The sequence below is a fragment of the Dipteris shenzhenensis genome, chromosome 5 (genome assembly GCF_047967505.1).
Source record: "Dipteris shenzhenensis isolate YYH24624 ecotype China chromosome 5, Dip_SZ_1.0, whole genome shotgun sequence".
Classification (NCBI taxonomy): Eukaryota; Viridiplantae; Streptophyta; class Polypodiopsida; order Gleicheniales; family Dipteridaceae; genus Dipteris; species Dipteris shenzhenensis.
Genome location: NC_141600.1, coordinates 50466095 through 50486194, shown reverse-complemented (window position 1 = coordinate 50486194; position 20100 = coordinate 50466095). Strand labels below are relative to the sequence as shown.

Sequence of the window (20100 nt, the reverse complement as noted above, 5' to 3'; positions counted from 1 at the left end):
CATCTTTTCCTTCCTCTCCCTTTTGGCCTATCTTCTGGGTTTTATTCCCAAAGGCGAAGGATGACCCACAAGGGAAATCCATGTTATGTATAGGATCGTAAGTGGTACTCATTGTACATGCTTCCGCTTTGTACTCACATACGCACATACTACTATGATTTCTTTCAGTTTTCTTTTCTAGTTTTGGATGCTATCATATGCACCAAACGAAACACAAAAAGGTCTTGTACATGCACCCTCTACTTACCCAATGCAATTTAAGAGGGGATGTTTAGGATGGTGTAAATTGCACCATACCTCTAGGGCATAGGGACAAACTCTAACCCTAACCCTAAGGGATTCACATGTATATCTTCATGCTCATGTTCAATACAACTTAAAGTATAGGTAGCTATATTGTGTGCACTCCTCTCTCCCTCCCTCTCTCAAGGAGGAGGGGGGAGGAGGAGAAGGGTGGAGGAGGAGGAGTAGGACAAGGTGGAGAAACCACTATGGCCTTGCTTTTAATGAAACGAAGACCAATTGGATAGCAGGAAGACTAAGCTAACTTAACATTTTAAAGTTGTTCAAAACTCTAATGACGTGCTTTAACAAGGTTAACTTGACCAACTGCACATGCAAACCCATAAGGCCCATCTAGATACCAACCATCTCCCCAAAATGAGAGAAGGTGCAACTGTAAAAGCTTCAAAACAAGACATTTTGAAAGTAGGGACGGCATCAACAAGCATGTGGGCATAGCCTCCAAGTATAGTAGTAAAATGGGCACTTTTGGATGCAAAGGAGAAAGCATACGATTTATTTAGTGGTACATTTGGAAATTCACAAAGAGATAGCACAACCTCTTATAAAATATAGATCCATGGAAAAACAAAGCACAATTGGAATATGAGCAATGATAAGAGAGCGCCAAGTAGTGTTCACAAAAAAAAAAAAATCTTAACAAAGCTAAAATATAACGGAATTGCCTAGAATTTTGAGATTTTACAAAATTAATAAAGGTGATGTTTTAAAGGTGAAAAAGAAAATGTTGCAAGGTTCAAATTTCATTCTATATAGTTTGCAGGCTTTTTGAGAGTGTGCTTATTTTATTAAAAGTGCCAAGTTGTGCCTTGTGGGTATGGGTTTGTTTTTTACCCAAAAAAAAAGTGCGTGTGTGTTCGACCACAAGCGAGGGCCGTCGCTCTAACCTAAGGGCACAGTGCCCGCACCACTCGGCACAGAGAAGGGGGAAAAAAAAAAGTGCCAAGTCATCCAAGTGAGGCAGCGCTTTACTTTATGAAAGTGCTTGTCTTTATTTAAGCTGACACGTGGCAAGCGTGTTTGTGTTTATTTAAAGGAAGGCAAAAACTGAGGGGAAGGCCACGTGGCGAGCGTGGTTTGGCATCTTCAAGATCCAGCGTGTTGTTCGTCCATTTTTTCTGCAAGACTTCCGTCGAAAAATTTTCACGGCATTTCCATCCTTCCTTAATCGCTTCTCCGTCTGCCCTTTTCGTTCACAATGTCAGGCCAAGGCCAGCGATTGAATGTCGTTCCTACCGTCACCGTCCTCGGCGTCATCAAAGCTCGCCTCGTCGGTGCCACCAAAGGCCATCAGTTGCTCAAGAAGAAGAGCGATGCCCTCACCGTTCAGTTTCGACAAATCCTCAAACGAATTGTCCAAACCAAGGAATCCATGGGTGACTCCTTGAAAGCCTCCTTATTTGCCCTCACGGAGGCCAAGTACACCGCAGGTGATAACATCAAACATATTGTCTTGGAGAATGTTGACTCTGCAACTGTCAAAGTTAGGGCCAAGCAGGATAACGTGGCTGGTGTGAAACTCCCCAGATTTGAGTATTTTACGGAGGCAGGGGAAACCAAGAACGACCTTACTGGACTGGCGAGGGGTGGGCAGCAAATACAGTTATGCCGATCGTCCTTTGTTAAAGCGATCGAGGTTCTTGTAGAGCTTGCTTCATTGCAGACATCATTCCTCACCCTCGACGAGGCCATCAAGACAACGAATCGCAGAGTGAACGCCTTGGAAAACGTGGTCAAACCCCGATTGGAGAATACGATAAGTTACATCAAGGCGGAACTCGATGAGCTGGAGAGAGAGGAGTTCTTTAGGCTTAAAAAGGTCCAAGGATTTAAGAAGAGGGAAGTAGAGAAACAACTGTTGCTTAACAAAAAGTTCGAAGCAGAACAAGCACTTCTACAGGTCTCGTTGCCTAATGGCGATTTCACAAAATCCCGGCCGTCCAACCGCAATTTGCTTCAATCTGAAACAGAAAAGGACGAGGACATCATATTTTAAAGAGCGCGGAACGAATTTTAATCTTCCTGTCGGGACATGCTGTAAGGTCAAATACAATTGCTAGTTTTGCATTAAGAGACCATATGTGGAGGAAAGGAAACGTAAGGGTGTGGATCTTCTTGTTTACGTCTTTCGTGTCGTGACATGCTGTAACTGTAAGGTCAAATACAAATTCGCATTATGATCGTCTGTGAAGGGAAAGAACCAAAAGTGTTTCTCTTTGTAACTTTTTTTTTTGGCAATTGCTTAGCTTGGCCAAGCCAGTTTGCTGCAACAAATGGTCTTTTAACTTTATTAATTCTATCTCCTCTGAATTAAATGGAATGGTATCGCCCAGTTAATAATTATTGCACAGTTGGTAATGGGGGATGCTAAGGCTGCACGGGACAAGCCAAGCACGGGGTGTTGGTGGGGGAACTGGTTGAAGTCTGGCCGAAGGATTCTCTTGGTACTTTGTCGAACTTTGTGTGGTGGCAAGCACCCTTTCCATTATAGTTGGAGCCTTCCACCTCAACTTTAGATGGACCTTGTCCCTTGATCCACTGGTTATCTGGCTAAGCATAACCCTTCACGCTCCGACTGTGTGGCAATAAGGCAATTGAGGAAAAGGGCTGTCTGATCCAATATCGGCATGCCACCTCCCATTCTTGCCGCTGCAATTTTTCGCCACCCACAGATGTACATTAGCCTTATACTCATTTCTTCTTAATTGTTTGAGCGTGAAGTGCAAGTAATTTACTCTGGCTGAGCTTCGCTGTCACATCCAGAAAATAAGGGAACTCATGATGTGAAATCTTTGCAAAATGCTAGAGCATGAAATGCTCTTCCATACTTGAATGAACCACTTATTGGTGCTGTTCATATGAGGCAGGAGTGTCAGAGTAATATACTTTGTTTGCAGTTTATGGTTTACACTTGGACCACTTAGCTGGAAAGTTTATGAGCTTTTCTCCCAGTATGAGTATATAGTGTTGAATTGTTGCTGAAGCAGTAAATAACTAGTGCCTTTGTCCTTGTTTTGGGTGTCTGCATGAGTCTCTGGATTCTGAACGTGATTTAAGTTACTGCATAAGATGTAAGCATATTGGTATATGTGATGATGCAGACGAATGCCAAAGTATGCAATTCATTGTATACTCAATTCTTGTTTCAATGTAATATGTTTTGAAAGTGGAATGCTGGGAGTAACCAAAGGGCCAAAACCCGAGTCCTAACCATTAGATCTAAGGGGACTAAGATCGTACAAAGAATTTTTCTTGGGACTCGTGCTTTTGTTAGATTTAGGGACTGTCTGAACAGAAACCCTAACATCACTGAGACTCACACAGACAATACAACAAGTAGAGAAGAAATATCCATCCACAAAATGTCGGAAAACTGTTCAAGGATGAGCCAAGTACATCCAGCCAGAGATGCTGGGCAAAAGAGCAGTCAAGGATAACTGCCATCTACTGAGATCTACAGAAGAGCAGTTCTGCCATGCCCTACACAATCTGCGGGGCCTTCAGTGGCTTCAGTAGCTGCATAGGAATGACTGGAAATAATCGCCTATTTATAGGTAAGAAGGGAGCCTGTGCGAAATAGCCGCGACCCAGTCTGCTGGAAGTACCCGACTTTTCCTACCTGACCTCCTGACTGCTTCTGTACAGTCTGAAAATGCTGCTTCTGTAGGCGTCTACTCCCAGGGCTATAAAGCCTTGGCAGCTCCCTGCCCTGTGCCACGCAGACATGACATGTGTCATCGTGGCTGTTCCGGTCCAAGTTCCAGATGCAACCAGTTCTCCAAATTTGCTGCAAACTATGCACAATTAATCTGTCCAGGTAAGCCTCCCTTCCCTCAGTGCCCTGACCCCTTGTCCTCCTCACATGGGGGCTCACAGGTGGGTCAGTGACAAGCAGGGGATAAGGCAGAAGGCAGGACTAACGAGCGAGACACAGCGAGACACAGCGAGAGGAGTTTGGGAAGAGCCTTGGTGAAAATATCAGAGAGGTTTTGCTCTTTTGGGGATAAAGCAGCTCCATGATCTCGTCTTGAATCAACTCTCGAATGAAGTGATAATAAACCTTGGTAAGTTCTGTTCGAGCATGGAATATTAGGTTCTTTGCCATCACCGTCAGCTCCTGTTGAAGAACTCCTATCCATATGAATCAAACGGACTCGCATCTTGCTAGACAAGCTGCCCTGTATTCTGCCTACGTGGAAGACAACAGAACTGTAGGTTGCTTCTTGCTTAGCCAAAAGATGGCACCCTCTGCAAACATGAAGCAGTAACCTGAAGTTGAGCGCGGTGTATCCCAATCTCCAGCCCAATCCAAATCATAGAATCCTCCGAGCTCATTCCCAGAGTGTAATCCCATAGGTGGTTGTGCCGTACTTGACAACACTGGATGAGAATTGACAGAGCACTCCAACTGCAAAATCTATGTCAGGCGGAATACTAGTAAATACAACAAACTACCAACCATTCTCTGGCTAACCGCTGCATCAATCACCTTAGATGTGTTAGCTTTGTCTTTACCTTTATTGGAGTTGGTGCTTCTTTGCATTCGTGTATCTGAAATCTTTTCAGCACCTCCTGACAATACCTCTCTTGATGAATGAAAATGCTATCATTCTTCTATACCAAAAGGCTCTTGGTTCCACAACCTTCGGGATCTGAACCATCAAAGCATAGTTCACAGTAGGAGCTTTCCTTTGAGACCTCCTTACCTTCGAACTAGTCTCTGGAACACCTGTAGGTACCAACTTTCTTTCCTCCGCCAGGGTCTGTTCTGTTGGTGTGGATGCATCGGACTGTGATTCTAATCCTTCAATTTCTGGATTTTCTGTGTCCTTTTCTTGTGGGATGGTACATCCCTGCTCACCACCAGCTTCTTCGTCTCTGGGTTGTACTGTCAATATGCCTTCCGATTCCTCATTCTACCCAATAAAGTTACACCTCTTTCTCCTGCGATGTGCTTTGTTTACATGCACATATGCATCAGAACCAAAATGCTTGAATTTGAAATAACAGGCTTCTTAGTAAAAAATGCTTCGTATGGAGTTTCCCTTCCACGGTTTTGGTATATGTTCTGTTTAGGATATGGACAACCGTATGGATTGCCTCACCCTAAAAAGATTTGGGAAGCTTTCTCCCACCCTCTCAGCAGACATAAGCTTACTTCAGTGATTGTGTGGTTGTTTCTTTCTGCTCCCCCATTTTGTTGGGATGTGTGTGCTGTAGTCACTTGTCTTTGGATCCCTTCTTTCCTGCAATAGGTGTCGAAGGCGTTTTGAGGTAAACTCTCCCCCTCGGTCGGTTCTAAAGGTCTTGATCATTTTTCTAACTCTTCCTTGACCGGCCCGCGCACTCTTGGAACTTGGTGAAGACTTGAGCCTTCTTTGTAATACAGTAGATCCAAATCATCCTACTGAAATCATCGATAAAGGTGAGATAGTACCCGGCTCTTGAGAGTGCTGTCGTGGACATCTTTCCACATATGTCAGAGTGTCATGAGCATCCACACGCCCGTGGCCATGCTAGTGCCAGCGCAGGCAGCCAAGTCAACGGCCACGTAGACGTCCGTACAGCCATTCAGGCAGCCCTGCGCAATCAGCAATCAGCACACAGTCAACAGGCAGTCAACGTCATGTCATCGCAGGTCAAAAAATGCAGAGTTGACTTTTTGGTCAACGTCGACTTTTTGACTGACCTGGTCAACGGTAGGCGTTGACCAGCCGACCAGGTCAACGGTCAGTGTTGACCAAGTCGGCCAGGCTGACCTATCAGCCTATAAAAGGGCAGCCTCTAGCCCTCATTCTTCATCCACTCCTTAGGCCTTCAAGCCTTCAGAGCAGTAGAGTCAGGCCCCCCCGCAGCAGACCAGCAAGCAGTGTCACAAGAAACGTTTCTAGAAACGCGTTTCAAGAAACATTTCTAGAAACGTTTCGAGATTTTGACAAACGTTTCGTCTAGAAACGTGTAAAATTAGTGTATTTTATATAAATGATAAAAATAGTGTATTTTTTATTAAAAAAGTTTCAAAAAAACTTTCATGTTTTGCATGTTTCTTAGAAACGTTTCGGGCAGAAACATTTCTTCACGTTTCTACTGCCCGAAATGCGTTTTCTGGTGATAGAGCCAGCAGGGTAGCCTTAGCCTCTTCAGGGATCTAGTGAGGATTCACCTCCTCTAGGTAGTCTAGTCTTCTAGTTTTGCAGTGAGGGTTTCAGCCCCTCCATACAGTTGTATTCAGCCCTTTGGGCATTCATTACTCAGTTGTATCTATTTCCTCTTCGGAGGTCCACTACATTCTCTCCCTCTGATTCTCTCACTCACATCCACAGCTCACTTTGTGTATTGAGTGCATCATCTTGCAGTTGCAGTTAGTATTGAGCAGGAGAGAGAGTGAGGACAGTCTATCTCCGGCTACACAGAGTGTACCAACTCAAGTGGACCTTGGCTCGCTGTGTAGCCTCCTTTGAGAATGCCTCTCGGTGTTGCTTGCCTTCCATGCAAGCTTGGCAGACTTCAGCACTGTCTTCAATATATGGAACTCCATCCACAAGTCCAGTCTATGCATTTCTAAAAGACTTTCGTAGCTCATATGCCCGAACCTTTCATGCCACAACTTTGAATTCCCTGTATACGGTCGAGCTCTAGAAGCCCTAATGTTGTGCAGCCCATGCTCCTCTGTTCGTCTTTTCCTGTGTCCTTTGAACGGATCAGCACTCTTCCAGCATCGAACACAGCCTTCATCCCGTTCTTTGCAATTTGGTTGACCAACAAACGATTCTTAAAGAGATTTTAGTACCTTTTCTTCACGTGAATTCATAGATTCCTTCAAGTGACCACTTCTTGCTGTCCCCTATGCTCACATGTGAATCCGGATGCGTAGGTTGTAGTACCTTGAACCAATTCTTGTTGTTGGGAGGTGTTTGGTGGCATCACTGTCCTTGTACCAGCCATCACTATCCTCACTAACTGTGTGAGTTGAGCAGTACTCTATGACTAAAAAGAGATCCTCTTTTGCCTATGGATTCAGCAGCAGTTCAAAGGGTTAACCTATTCGGGAATCTCCGGATCCATATCTATTTTTGGTTCCCCGAAGCATTTCGTCGTTTACTACGCCCTTCCTCGTCACTGGGTGCCTAGGTGTCCACCGTAAGCCCTTTCTCGTTTGAACCTCGTCGTTGAATGCTACGCTATCTCGATGTGCTACGCACGGGGATCCTGTCAACGTCCATAGAGAATAGGTCATGGGTCAACCTGTCCACTGGGGATCAAGATTATTCCATACTTGATCTGTGCTTGTCATCTTCCTTTCCACCTTTTTCTTCTTGCAGTTCTTTGCTTTGTGGCTTGGCTTCTCACAGCAGAAACACTTCCGATCCCAACTCCTCTTCTTCTTGTCTCCACTATCCTCAGACTTTGCCCCGTCTGGAGTTGTCATCTTTGATGGGCTTGCCTTTTCCAAGCTTACCCTCTCCGGCTTTACCTTTTGCAAGGAAGGCCGGTTACTAGATCCGTCAAATTAAATATTCCTGAGCTTCTTCTTGCAGGAGAAGGCACACTAGTTCTTTAAAAGTCCATCTTTGGCATCATCTGATGGCATCACCAGCTTCAGTCATGAACCCACCTTCAACTCGAGCAGTCTAGGTACCAGCATCCTCTAGCTGTCCCTCTCCTAATGGGTGAAAGCCTAAAGTCCTCTAGGCACCAAGTTCTCAGGGTCTGTTTTAATCTGTCCTTCGTCTGGCTAGTTATGTAACCAAACAACATGCCCGAGACTATCCTAGGCATAAATCTAGATTACATGGACTGTGAAGCTCTAATCAACCTCCCATTGACCTTGAGTCCTCGGGTCCTATCAAAGAATCCCCCTTTGCTTCAGCAATACCAGCCAAGCACCTAGATGACTCCAGGCACTCATCACTGTCTATCAGCTTCACAAAGTTTTCTAACTCCTCTCGTGACCAATCCTCAATATTGAATACCTTGACAGTAACATCGGGGTCCATATATCTAATCTCAACAGCACTTGGAGTTGCCACCAAGAAAAATTCCTCTGTGACCACCAACTGAGCTGACTCCTCTGACTCTGAGCTGGCACCCTTCTTCTTTTGATCAGCCTCCTTTTTTTTGCAATCCTTCACAAAATGACCTGGCTCATCACAATAGAAGCACTTCTTCTCTTTATCTCCCTTCTTCTTGTTGTCTTCATCTGAAGAGTCTGCTCCTTCCTCATATTTGTCCTTGGGCTTGCCTTTGCCAAGCTTACCCTTACCCTTTCCTTTGCTCCTATCTTGAGCTATTAAGGCTTACCCTTACCCTTGCCCTTGCTCCTGTCCTGAGCTATTAGAGCATTGTCATCCTTATTTGTACCTTCGTAGTTCTTATCGTGAACTTCTTATTGCAGTAGCAATGGAACTAACTCCTCGAAAGTCACCGGTGCCGCCCTCTGCCTTGCAATCATCGTAGTCACAAAACTACTATAGCTCCGAGGAGCTTTGCCAGGCTTACCCTTGCCCTTGCCTTTGCTCCTGTCCTAAAATATAAGGGCCTTGTCATCCTTTTCCGTACCCTCGTCCTTCTTTTCCCAAGCTTCTTGTTGCAGCAACAATGGAAATAGCTCCTCGAAAGTCACCGGTGCTGCCCTCTGCCCTACAATCATCGTAGTCACAAAACTACTATAGCTCTGGGGGAGCCCCCGGAGCATTCCCAGACAACAGCCTTGCCATCCTGGTCGGAGCTCGTTTTTTGACCAATAGCCACCAATTAATCTCGCACCACCTTCATCTTGGTGATGTGTTCCTGTATCGAATCCCCTTCATCCATCCTCATGCCGTACAGCTTCGTCTCGAGGTCCAAGATTCTCGCCTCATTGTTGAGCTTATACATATCCCTCAATGTTGTGTAGGCCTCGAAAGAAGAGTTCGCCATCTGAATATGAGAAAGCACCATATCCGCCATCGTACCCACAATATAGCTAAGGCTTCCGCATCCTGGATCTGCGATGCTCTCACTAATACAGGGTCTGCTGGTTTTGTCATTGCCTTCGAAGTTGATGTGGCTGGGGTAGTAACGGTGGCCTGAGACAATAGCTTTGTCCGCGTCACAATCCCCCACAACTCCCTAAACACTAAGTGGCTGTGAACCTTCATTTTCCACAACGAGTAATTGGTCCCATCGAGCTTGCCTGCCTCACCAAAATTTGGGATCTAATATCTATTGTCCATGATAATGAACTAAAAGAGGTAAAGAGTTTAGAGTGTTGTACACCTGCCTGAACCTGAGCCTTCCACCTAGGTACAATCCTTCAGACATTTGCCCGAACCTGAGGCTCCCGCCTGGGTACAATCCTTCAAACACTGAAGCTAATTCCCACGAGCAATGAATTGAGGTCTTCCTTCAGCAAGGTTCTTGCCTTCAAGCTCCACTTCCTGAGAACTTTCGTCGGGGCTTTGATACCATGTTAGAAAATGAAATCCCATCAGAGGGTATCCCGTAGCAGAAGACCGATAGATTAGCCCATGAATTACACGTGGAAGTGTTTCACTATGGAATCAAACTTCATAACATGTGTGTACTTCACAACCATTCATATGTGTGTGCAAGCCAGAATAGATAGTGCATCCAAGACAAATATAGAAGCAACACTTATATATGTCCGTCCGTCCACAAATTGGACACAATACATTACCAAAATGTTCTCCTTCTATATGCCTAGCACCTCTAGATCTCTGAGCCCGCGTGCTCCTCTGAGCTTTATGTAGACTCTCTATCCAATCCAAAGATCCCTTCCACCTTGCTGTCTGGAAGGCCAGCTTAGGTGGGCAACTCTTGCAGAGCTAAGTCTGCAGGTATTCAGCCTAGTTCACATCCTAGATAAGGCCCAACTATTGCTGCTATTGCTGCTCCTTCCTGCTCTTCAGAGGCTGCTTCAAGTGATGAGATTGCAGGCCCCTAGGGACCCCTTTTATAGGGCTTCAGCCCTACCCAAAAACCGACCAAACAGGCCGACTCAGCCTGCCCCCACCAGCCAACCGGAGGGGGACGGCTATAAAAAGCCCCACAGGGCTCATTTCTTGACTTTGACTGGCCCTGCCTGGCCGTGTGGCATCCAGGCAGTGCCAGCCTTGTACATCTGCTTCAAATTGCCTGTAGGCCTCCCAAAGCTTTGTGAACCTGTGCACCTTCTTCCTGCATCTGTTCCGCACCATTCCAGCCTCTGGTATTGCTCCAGAAATGTCGTTATGGTCTGCTGTACTGTCTGGAACCTTTGCTGATGTCAGCGCCTTGTCCACGCAGTCGTTGCTTGCTGGAAACCCTGCCCAGATCTGCCCTTTCCATCTGTGGACAGCCTTGACCAGATTTGTCCTCCATGGTGGCTCTCGTATGCGAGGGATCTCCTCTCTCTCTCTGCTGTCTACATGGCAGCCCATGTGCTGCCCATGTGGCAGCTCCATGCCTCATCCTATCATTCTATGTCCACCCCCCTCATGCATTCATCATATGGGGGCTCATAGGTGGGGAGGTGACCAACCCTAATCCAGCAGATCGTGATTGAAGAGAGCCGAAGCTACATACTGAAGGGCTGTAACTATAGGGCTGAGGCTTAGCTGATCGTTGTGAGTGAGGCTAACTGAGGGGCGTTGTGTCCGTGGAAGGACTGAGGAAGTTGTTGAGTAGGGAGGGTACATGGAGAGCTACTCATCTGAGCTGCTAGGCGGGTTTGAGGAGCTATGGATGAAGATGGTTGCTAGGCTGATGTTGCCGGTCCAAGGGCTAGAACTAGGCACCATTTGGCATTTACTTCTGTTATGAAGGTTGTTGCTGGAGCTAAGTCTGGGTAATTGGATGAATTGTTGCTATACCGGAAGATCCAAGAATGACCAGTGGGTTTTATAAGAATAAGGATGGTGGCTGGCCGACATTGGTCAGGTGGTCAACACCGATCATTGACTAGGTAGATCAAAAGTCAGCGCTGATTGAAAGTCATCACGGTGACTCTTTGATTGAAAAAGTCAACTCTTCTTTAAAAAAAAAACCTTCTCTGTCTTCTGTAGACTTTTGTACTAATGGATTTGTCCTGCCATGCTGGTGATGTGGTAGCATGTGAAGGAATATGACCTGAGGTGTGAATGCCCATGACAATTACTGAAAGAAGTATGCCATGAACATGAACTTTATGGTACACCTGCTTCAGTTGCAAAAGATGTATGACTAGGGTTGTCCCAAACCACTATTCAGCATCTCTATTCTCTATATAGGCAAGGTTGTCACGTGCCAAAATGCCAATCACAGGTGGTAGTGACACCTGGCTACACAGACATAATTTCCCAGCATCAATTACCATACATTCACATGGTGTTGGGCAACAAAAGACAACACAGCTCAAAAAACGCAGCGTTGAACTTTTTAGCCAAAAGTCAACGTTGACTTTTTTTTGCCAACAGTGACCTGGTCAACTATCAAAGTTGACCAGCTGAAAAGGGTCAATGGTCGGCATTGACAATCTGACCAGGGTTGGTTTGTCTACCCTAAAAGAAGATACCATCCCATTCATTTTTCAGCTCATGCAGTTTAGTCTTCAGCAGTCAGCTTGCATCCTCAGCATTCAGCCCATGCAGCAGTTTACATACAGCAGCAAGTCCTGCATTCTCCCATAGTGTTGCATCCAGAAGCTAGGAGCAGCATTGGGAAGTTATCGGCTCAGATCTAGAAGACCTCCGACAGTCCGGCTCTTCATCAACATCCACTAAAGCCTCTCCATCAACATCTAGTTGTCAGCAGCAGCATATGGAGTCAGTCATAGCCCAGACCTAAAGGTGCTAATTATTGTAATCAGGTTATTGCATTCATTGCATTGCATGCCAATTTGCATGTCTTGTGTCAGATTTGCATTCTCTTTCTCTCTCTATATCTCTTAGTGCTATCTAATTCTCAATTGCAGTTAGTCTTAGTTTGTTTAACTATGATGAGAAGCCTCTATATGTTAGAGGTAAGGAAAGGGCAGCCATGGTTGGATCGAAGAGCATTTTTTTGAAAGCATTGCGGATCTTTGAATTCTCTAGTAGTTCTAGTTGATATGCAATGTTATTTATTGGCTCACTAATCTGAAAAGGTCCATAATACATGTAGACAGCTTCAGATATGCCTTTTCTTTCCCTTTTATCTTCCAGAGTTTGTCTTTCTCGAACTTGATGAGTACCCAAACTCCTTAGAGATTCATGTCCCTTCTATGCTTATCTGTTGCTCTTTTGTGCTTTTCTCTCGATCTTTCTATGGCTGTCCAAATGTGAGAAAAAGCTGTCTCGAGGTCTCAAACATACTGGTGAGCCACAAAAATCTCATCCTTGGTCATTAGAATTGGTGGTAAATTCACCTTCCCATATCACTTTAAATGGGGCTTTTCTTGTGGAACTGTGAGTGGTGTTATTGTATGCAAACTCCACTAAAGGAAGGTACTTGTCCCACTCAGTATGCGGAAGGACATCAATAAATTTGTTACAGAATGCCTTACCCGCCAAAAAGTAAAGTATGACAGATAGAAGACTCCAGGACTGTTGATGTCACTTCGGTACCTCAAGCCCCATGGGAAAGCATCTACCAAGATCAAAGAATACAAATGATGGGATTTTGGACTAATATCAAACAAATTCAGTAAGCAAGCTGGCTTTATTCCTATCAAGAAGACCATCAAAGCGGACCACATGGTGAAGTTGTTCATGGCACACATCTCCAAGCACCATGGGCTGCCCAAGTCAGTTGTAAGTGACCGAGACCCCTGGATGACCAGCTTGTTTTGGAAAGCTTCATTTGACATCATGGGGCCGAAGTTGGATTTTTCGTCTTCTTTTGACCCCCAATCAAACGGTCAAAGTGAGATTGTGAATTCCACAGTTCCAGATCTCTTAAAATGCTGTGTCTGAGTATGTTTCAATAGCTTGGGTCGTGGTGGAAATACCTTGATAACCTGCATGAGGTGGTGCATGAGATTCCTCCAATACTTTCATCCGCATGTCACGAGTCACACGCAAGTGATCGTCCTTCATGAGATACCCATCCTTGAGAGAGTACTGGCTGGTTGACTAACCTTGCTGAATATTCTCCATGATCTTCCAAAATCCGGGTCTTGTAATATGCTCTTTCAAGTTTCATGTCCTCAAGATGTCTATGATGGGCTATGGTGACATGGATGATTGTCCTTCATGGGATACCCGAGCACTGGCTGGTTGACTGTCCTTGCCGAATATTCCACGATCCTTCCAAAATCTTCAGGCCTCTTAAAAAGGGCATCCGCCCTCTATTATGTGTTCCTGGAGTATGCACAATCCGGAAATGGAATATGGACAGAAAGTTCTCCCATCTCAAATGCTTTTCTGAGAGTTTGGTTTGGGTTAAAGTGACCTCTCACACAGTGGGTATCCTGCAGCGGAAGACTGATAGTTAGCCCAAGAATTACACGCGGAAGTGGTTCACTATGGAATAAATGCTTCATCAAGTGTGCGTGTGTAGTTCACAACATTCATGTGTATGTGCAGACTAGCAAATACACTATGCTCAGAGACAAATATAGAAGCAACACTTTATATTTCTGTCCGTCCACAAACTGGACAAGATACAATACCAGAAGGTTCTGCTTGTAAATGCCTAGCACCTCTAGATCTCTGAGCCTGAGTGCTCTGCTGAGCGTATGTAGACTCTCAGTCCAAAGGATCCCTCCACCTCGCTGTCCGGAACCTTAGCCTAGGTGGGCACCTCCTTAAAGCTTAGTCCGCAGCTCTCCAGCCATCGTCTCTTCTTCTGGATGAGGCCCAGAAGATGCTGGTCTGCTGTTCCTTGCTGCTTCTTGGAAGGCTGCTCCAGGTGATACAAAATGCGGCCGAAGGTATAGGGGCTGAGCCCCTTAAAACCAACTGACTACAAGGGTGGAAGTGGCTGACTTTCTGCCCCCCCCTCAGCTGACTTTTACTAGCCCCTACTGGGCCGACTTTGTGCAGGCCTCCTCCTGCCCTATATAAGGGCCAAGGCCAAGCCCTTTGGGCTGCTGCCTGGCCCCAAGGGGCAGCTCATATTGGGCCCTTCCCTTGGGTAGATCTAAGGCCAACGTGGCTGGCCTGCCATGGCCAACACTTTGACTTTTTCCTTGTCCTGCAGCATGTCTTCCAGGCCCATAGCCTCCGCCAAAGATCCGTATAAGGCCGTACAGTCCCTGTCTGCAGTCCGTACACTTGCTGACATCATTGCCAGGTCAGCGCCTCTATTCCAGCCTGTTTTCCCTCTAGACGTGCTGCCCACATGACAGCCTTGCTGCTGTCCATCTGGCAGCCCCTCAATCAACCTTTTCTTTGTCTAATCCCTGCCCCCATGGTAGCCCTGATGCTGCCCATGTGACCATCTCTTAGAACCCAGGTTCACCCCACCAATGCTCTCCTCATATGGGGGCTTACAAACAGGGAGGTGACCTATCCATTTCCAACACCCCCTATCACCGACCCGTCTTGGCCCAACACCAACACGTCAATGTCGATACTCTAGTAGCTCCCGTGTCATAGCCCTCTGGAAAGGTCCAATGTCGTCATAGTCCTTCTCTGGCTTTTCAACTAGTGGCTCTTGCTCTGCCAAGTCTAGTTCTACTTTCGTACACCAGTTTGGTACACAAGTCCATCTTGGGCAGCACCTGATGGCACCATGACCTTCAATCACGAACTTGCCTTTTGAACTCGAGCTCTGCATCAGGTACCGGCATCCTCCACTTGTCCCCCTCATGACGGGTGAACAGCTTGAAGTCCTCCAAGCACTAAGCAATTAGGGTCTGTTTCAACTCGTCCTTCATTTGGCTAGATCTGCAACCAAACACCATACCCAAGACATCATATCCCAGGCACAAATCTAGTTTACCTTGACTGTCACGCTCCAACTGTGGTTCTGTGTTGTTGTCCCCCTCTAAGTCACAGTCACCATTTGATCCTGGGTCTTCAGGTCCTGTCGAAGAATCTCCCTTTGTGCTTCAGCAACAACATCCAAGGCTCAAGCACCCAGTTAATTCCAAGCACTTGTTGTTGTCCATCATCTTCACAAAGGATCCTAATGCTTCTGATCAATCCTCAATGTCTGACATCTTGATAGTAACACCAGGGTCCATGTATCTAATCTCAGCAGCACACGGAGTAGCCACCAAGAAAAGTTCCCCTATCGCCACCTGACGTGACTTCTCTAACTCTGAGCTGGCACCCTTCTTCTTTTGATCAGCCTTCTTCTTTTTGCAATCTTTCACAAAATGTCCTTTCTCATCACAGTAGAAGCACTTCTTCTCTTTCTTTCTCTTGTTCTTCTTGTCTTCTTCTGAAGAGTTGGCTCCATCATCAGTTTTGGGCTTGCCTTTGTCAGGCTTACCCTTGCCCTTGCCTTTGCTCTTATCGTGAGCTATCAGGGCCTTGTCATCCTTGTTCGTACCATCGTACTTCTTTTCTCGAGCTTCTTGTTGTAGAAGCAGTGGAACCAGCTCCTCAGAAATCACCGAGGCCGCCCTTTGCCATGCAGTCATCGTAGTCACAAAACTACTGTAACTCTGGGGGAGCATTCCCAGCATCAGCCTTGGCATCCTGGTCGAGCTCATCCTTTGACCAATTGCCGCCAGTTTTATATTTCCGTCGGTCTACAAATTGGACAATATACACTACTAAAAGGTTCTCCTCCTAAATGCCTAGCACCTCTACATCTCTGAGCCCACGTGCCCCACTGAGCATATGTAGACTCCCTCCACCTCGCTGTCTGGAGCCTCAGCCTAGGTGGGCACCTCCTTCAAGCTTAGTCTGCAGCTCTCAAGGGCTCTTCTCTTTTCCTTGATGAGGTCCAGAAGATGCTGGTCTGCTGTTCCTTGCTGCTCCTTGGAAGGCTGCTCCAGGTGATGCAATATGAGGCCCAAGGCCTCTCCTTTTATAGGGGCTGAGCCCCCCCAAAACCAACCGACTGCAAGGGGGAAAGTGGTTGACTTTCTGGCCCCCCCCCCCCTTAGCTGACTTTTACTGGCCCCTAATGGGACGACTTTGTGCAGGCCTCCTCCTATCCTATATAAGGGCCAATGCCAGGCCCCAAAGGGCAGCCCATATGGGCCCCTTCCCTTGGGTAATCTAAGGCCAGTGTGGCTGGCTTGCCATGGCCACCACCCCTGCCTTTTTCCTTGTCCTGCAGCGCCTCTTCCAGGCCCATAGCCTGCGCCAAAGATCCATACAAGACTGTACAGTCCCTGCCTGCAGTCTGTAGGCTTGCTGACATCATCACCAGGTCAGCGCCTCTGTTCTAGCCTGTTTTCCCTCTAGATGTGCTGCCCACATGACAGCCTTGCTGCTGTCCATATGGCTGCAGGTAGTTACTTGCATCCATTGGATCACCTGCCTTGTGAATAGGTATGATGTGGTAATCCAGAAACCTTTGTTCAACGGTTCGGCTAATTTCCCACCTGTGGGTTAGGAGTGCTACTTGAGAGAGAGAGAGAGAGGTTTCTCATTGCCAAAGCACCAAGTTGAAGCCCAAGTCAAACTGTGCTTTCAACTAAAAACGTGCGTCTTTCCCAGACTCCTGCCTATAAAGCTAGGCATGGGTATGGCAGTCCAACGTGGATCACAATGGTTCGGATATCTGATTCAAATGTTCATCCATAAGTAAGGCCTTTATTTCAGAACCTTCTAATACATCAGCTGTCCTATTAACCCGAAAGATTGATGTCCACCCCTATTTCGGTACTGAACTTTCTTAACCTGTCTCATCCAAAGATGTCAAATGTGTCATGTCCAGAAGATCAGTCAACCAAAGAGAATCTGTTTCAATTGTTAGTGAATCGGAAACATCACATTATTTCCTTGTGTAATGTGTGTCATGATGGCATATTTTACAGGTGTTCACAACTGAGGTGTCGTGAAAGTTTTGCAACTGCCAGGTAACTATGCTCCCTATCATCATCATTTCCTTGATAGAGGCAGTGTTCCGGGGTAGCACTAGCTGTGGGATTGACAATTGTGTGCGATGTTAGGTTTCAAAGGCAGAGACTGTAGAACTCTCTCTTGAACCAAGCAGCTCTATTATAGTTTCTTGTTATTGCTAACCCTTAGCTTTGTTTAATCTGTCAATCCGAAATACATATTTCATGGGCTTGCCCCTTTTAGATGTTGACGTGTTTTCTGTTATTGTGTATCATATGATTTAAGCTGTTTGAAGACCTTGCTTTTAATCTACAGGATGTTTAAAGATATTTTATGTTGTAATGCTTGAACTATATTGGGGTACTCATAGGATTGGGGGAGATTGTCCACCTTTAAGACACAGATGTTTCCTCTTGTCTATGTATCTTATCATTCAACCTTCATTCTTCAGAAATTAGATTCATATTCTAGTCCTCTTTAGATATTATAGTATAAGAACACACAAATATGAACATATTCTGTATAAATTATAAGCAATTGTATTGTGGTCTGTTCAACTAGCACGAGTATAAGATGTTTCTTGCTACTCCGGGATGGAAAGATGGGTATCAAAACTTTTGGATGTGAAGATATGGGTTATCTTGCGACTGAGATTCAGAAACGAGGAATTGAAATACCGCTGAATATATTTGTTTTGAGCGCACTCTGTCATTTGTAATTGTGGTGAGTGCATGCAACTGTCAAACTGCAAATATTTAGGTAAACGAAAGCTTTGTACCCTCTTTAGTGGAACTTATGTTCTGCTCCCCTTGGCCTTCACCATGTGGAAAAGCTAAGACAGTATCTTGGTGTTTTGATGAAATTAGTTCATGGGGTGAAGGCCTGTTTTCTTTTTTTCTTTAAAGAAACTTAAGACGCCTGGAGTTTTCGACTTCGTTTTACTTTCAAAGAAAAGATCAGACACTCAAAGTTCGCTGCTCTCTTTGCCTGTCCTGCTTGAAAGGCCTTTAAGAATCCTTCGTGGTTTGTGGGATCGTGTAATTATGCAGCTGTCTATTCTTTTGCTTTTCAGAGACCAAGCAACTGGTATAGTATTCTGAGTCATTTCTCGTAATCTTATCTGCATGCAGGTCATTCTCTTGGTTCTAATGTCGTGTGCATGGGGAGCCCACCTGAGCATCTCAAAAGATCTAAATAGTACCATGCTGTGGATTACCTGTACAAGTTTAAGTGGTGGAAGGCATTGGTGGGGTTTGTCCATCTGCACATAGGGTTGGGTGAAATTTTGGTCAAGCTTGTTAAGTTAATGAGGTTTGTTGCTTCTGGAGGGCCTTTTCCAGGTCCTATTTATGCCTAATTTAGAAATTCCAATTTCAAAAAGCATGTATGTAGGTACCCCAATATAACCTATTGGAGAGTGGTAGTTTCTCTTTGCGGTCTGATTTCAATTACCATGTGGATTTGTAAGAAGATCCTGTCATTCACTCTTCCTCCATCTAGTCTAGGGAATGATTTGAAACTATGTTTTATGGATATATCATGGTATAACAATTCATGTAGCTTTCTCTTCATACAACAAATGAAAATAAAATTTTTGTACTATCTTAACATAGGCACAGGTATCCCAGGTGCTGCAGACCCATCTGTTGCATGAGAGAAGTTTGAGATAGCTGGTAGCGTAAAACAAGGGAAAAATGAAAGCTGTGCTCTTTGTGACTATGCTCATGCAATATATATTTGCATCGTTCTACAATGATAAAACATGATTCAATGGAAAAAATCATAATAAAAAAGAAGCTTCGTATGCCTTTAAAAGTCAGGATTCATTTGCATATGGGTGCCCTCTCTAGTTAATGATCCCATTGTAATCTGTGAAACTGAACATTGGGTTGATCCTTTCTTCAAAAAGGAAGGTTAGTGGTAACATCCCTTTTAGATAATGTCAGGAGAGCAACATGAGTATATCTTGCCAAGAAATGCTGGAAGTGGTATTTGCAAATTCACGAAGCTTTTGCTAATTATCCCATGTAAATAAAATCTACAGGTGCACTGTGATGTTTCTTACAAATCTTCTTATTATTTGTGTTAAACTTGGACAATCAAGTATGGGTGCAGAAAACATTGGTATGATTTACAATTGAAAAAGAAGGTGCTCAATATTTTTAGGGTTCTATGTTTTTGAAAAATTATTTTACTTAAGAGCTTTCTACACCTGGTGAGGCTAGATTCTTTCTTTAATAACAGCCATTTGTGATGACCGCATGTCAATGAGGTGCATAATGCTTTCACATTGTGTATTTTTTGCGATCACACAGATTCACAATATGATGGATTGCCCATAAACATTGAATCATAGGGAAATGTTAAAACCCATTTATTGATGCCTCAACTTTGATTGTTGTTGATTGTAAAAAAGGAAGGTTTCTTCTTATCAATATTTGCATTATGAAGTGCATTGTCTAAACCGCTTTCCATTTTACTTTTGATCAGCCTCTTCTATCTCTTTTTTATAATATTCAAGCTTCTTCCTGTGTGCGAAACACTGTAATGGATACACAGCCATCAATATCTTCATTACAACACTTCGGTTGCACCAATGGAGTGACGTAGATCCTCAAAAGGCAATAGGATATTGCATGCTTGCTCAACTTTGCGACTCCTTGAGTTGCATTGACTCAACTGTGCATGCACAAGTCCAGCTTTGCACCTTCAATTGTGGACCTTTGCTTGTCGCTATGTTATGCCACAATGTTGTCTTGGTTATGGACCTTAGCTTGCAACTATGTTATGATGCTAAGCTTCATTCTTTGTTAGACAGTGAACTTGTGACTACCTTATGCCATGAAGTTGAACGTCCTTCACAAACAGTTCACAGGAACACTTAGGTTTATGT

The 20100-nt window shown here is 44.9% G+C and overlaps 1 protein-coding gene across 3 annotated transcripts; it reads left to right on the top strand.

Annotated features, from left to right (window-relative positions):
• Nucleotides 1-1380: 1380 nt before the first annotated feature.
• On the top strand, nucleotides 1381-18814 carry LOC147902150 (V-type proton ATPase subunit D-like). 3 transcript variants are annotated; one of them, XR_015540947.1, is made up of 2 exons: nucleotides 1381-2400; nucleotides 18338-18814. XR_015540947.1 is itself a non-coding variant. In XM_087374301.1 (2 exons), exon 1 carries the CDS (start codon nucleotides 1502-1504, stop codon nucleotides 2297-2299), a length of 798 nt encoding a protein of 265 aa, XP_087230427.1. In that variant the 5' UTR covers nucleotides 1381-1501; the 3' UTR covers nucleotides 2300-2340; nucleotides 18338-18814. The 3 variants fall into 3 exon arrangements, 2 of the variants coding, with proteins under 2 accessions (XP_087230427.1, XP_087230426.1); XM_087374301.1 differs by having other exon boundaries at nucleotides 1381-2340; XM_087374300.1 differs by having other exon boundaries at nucleotides 1381-2345.
• The last annotated feature ends 1286 nt before the right edge of the window (nucleotides 18815-20100 follow it).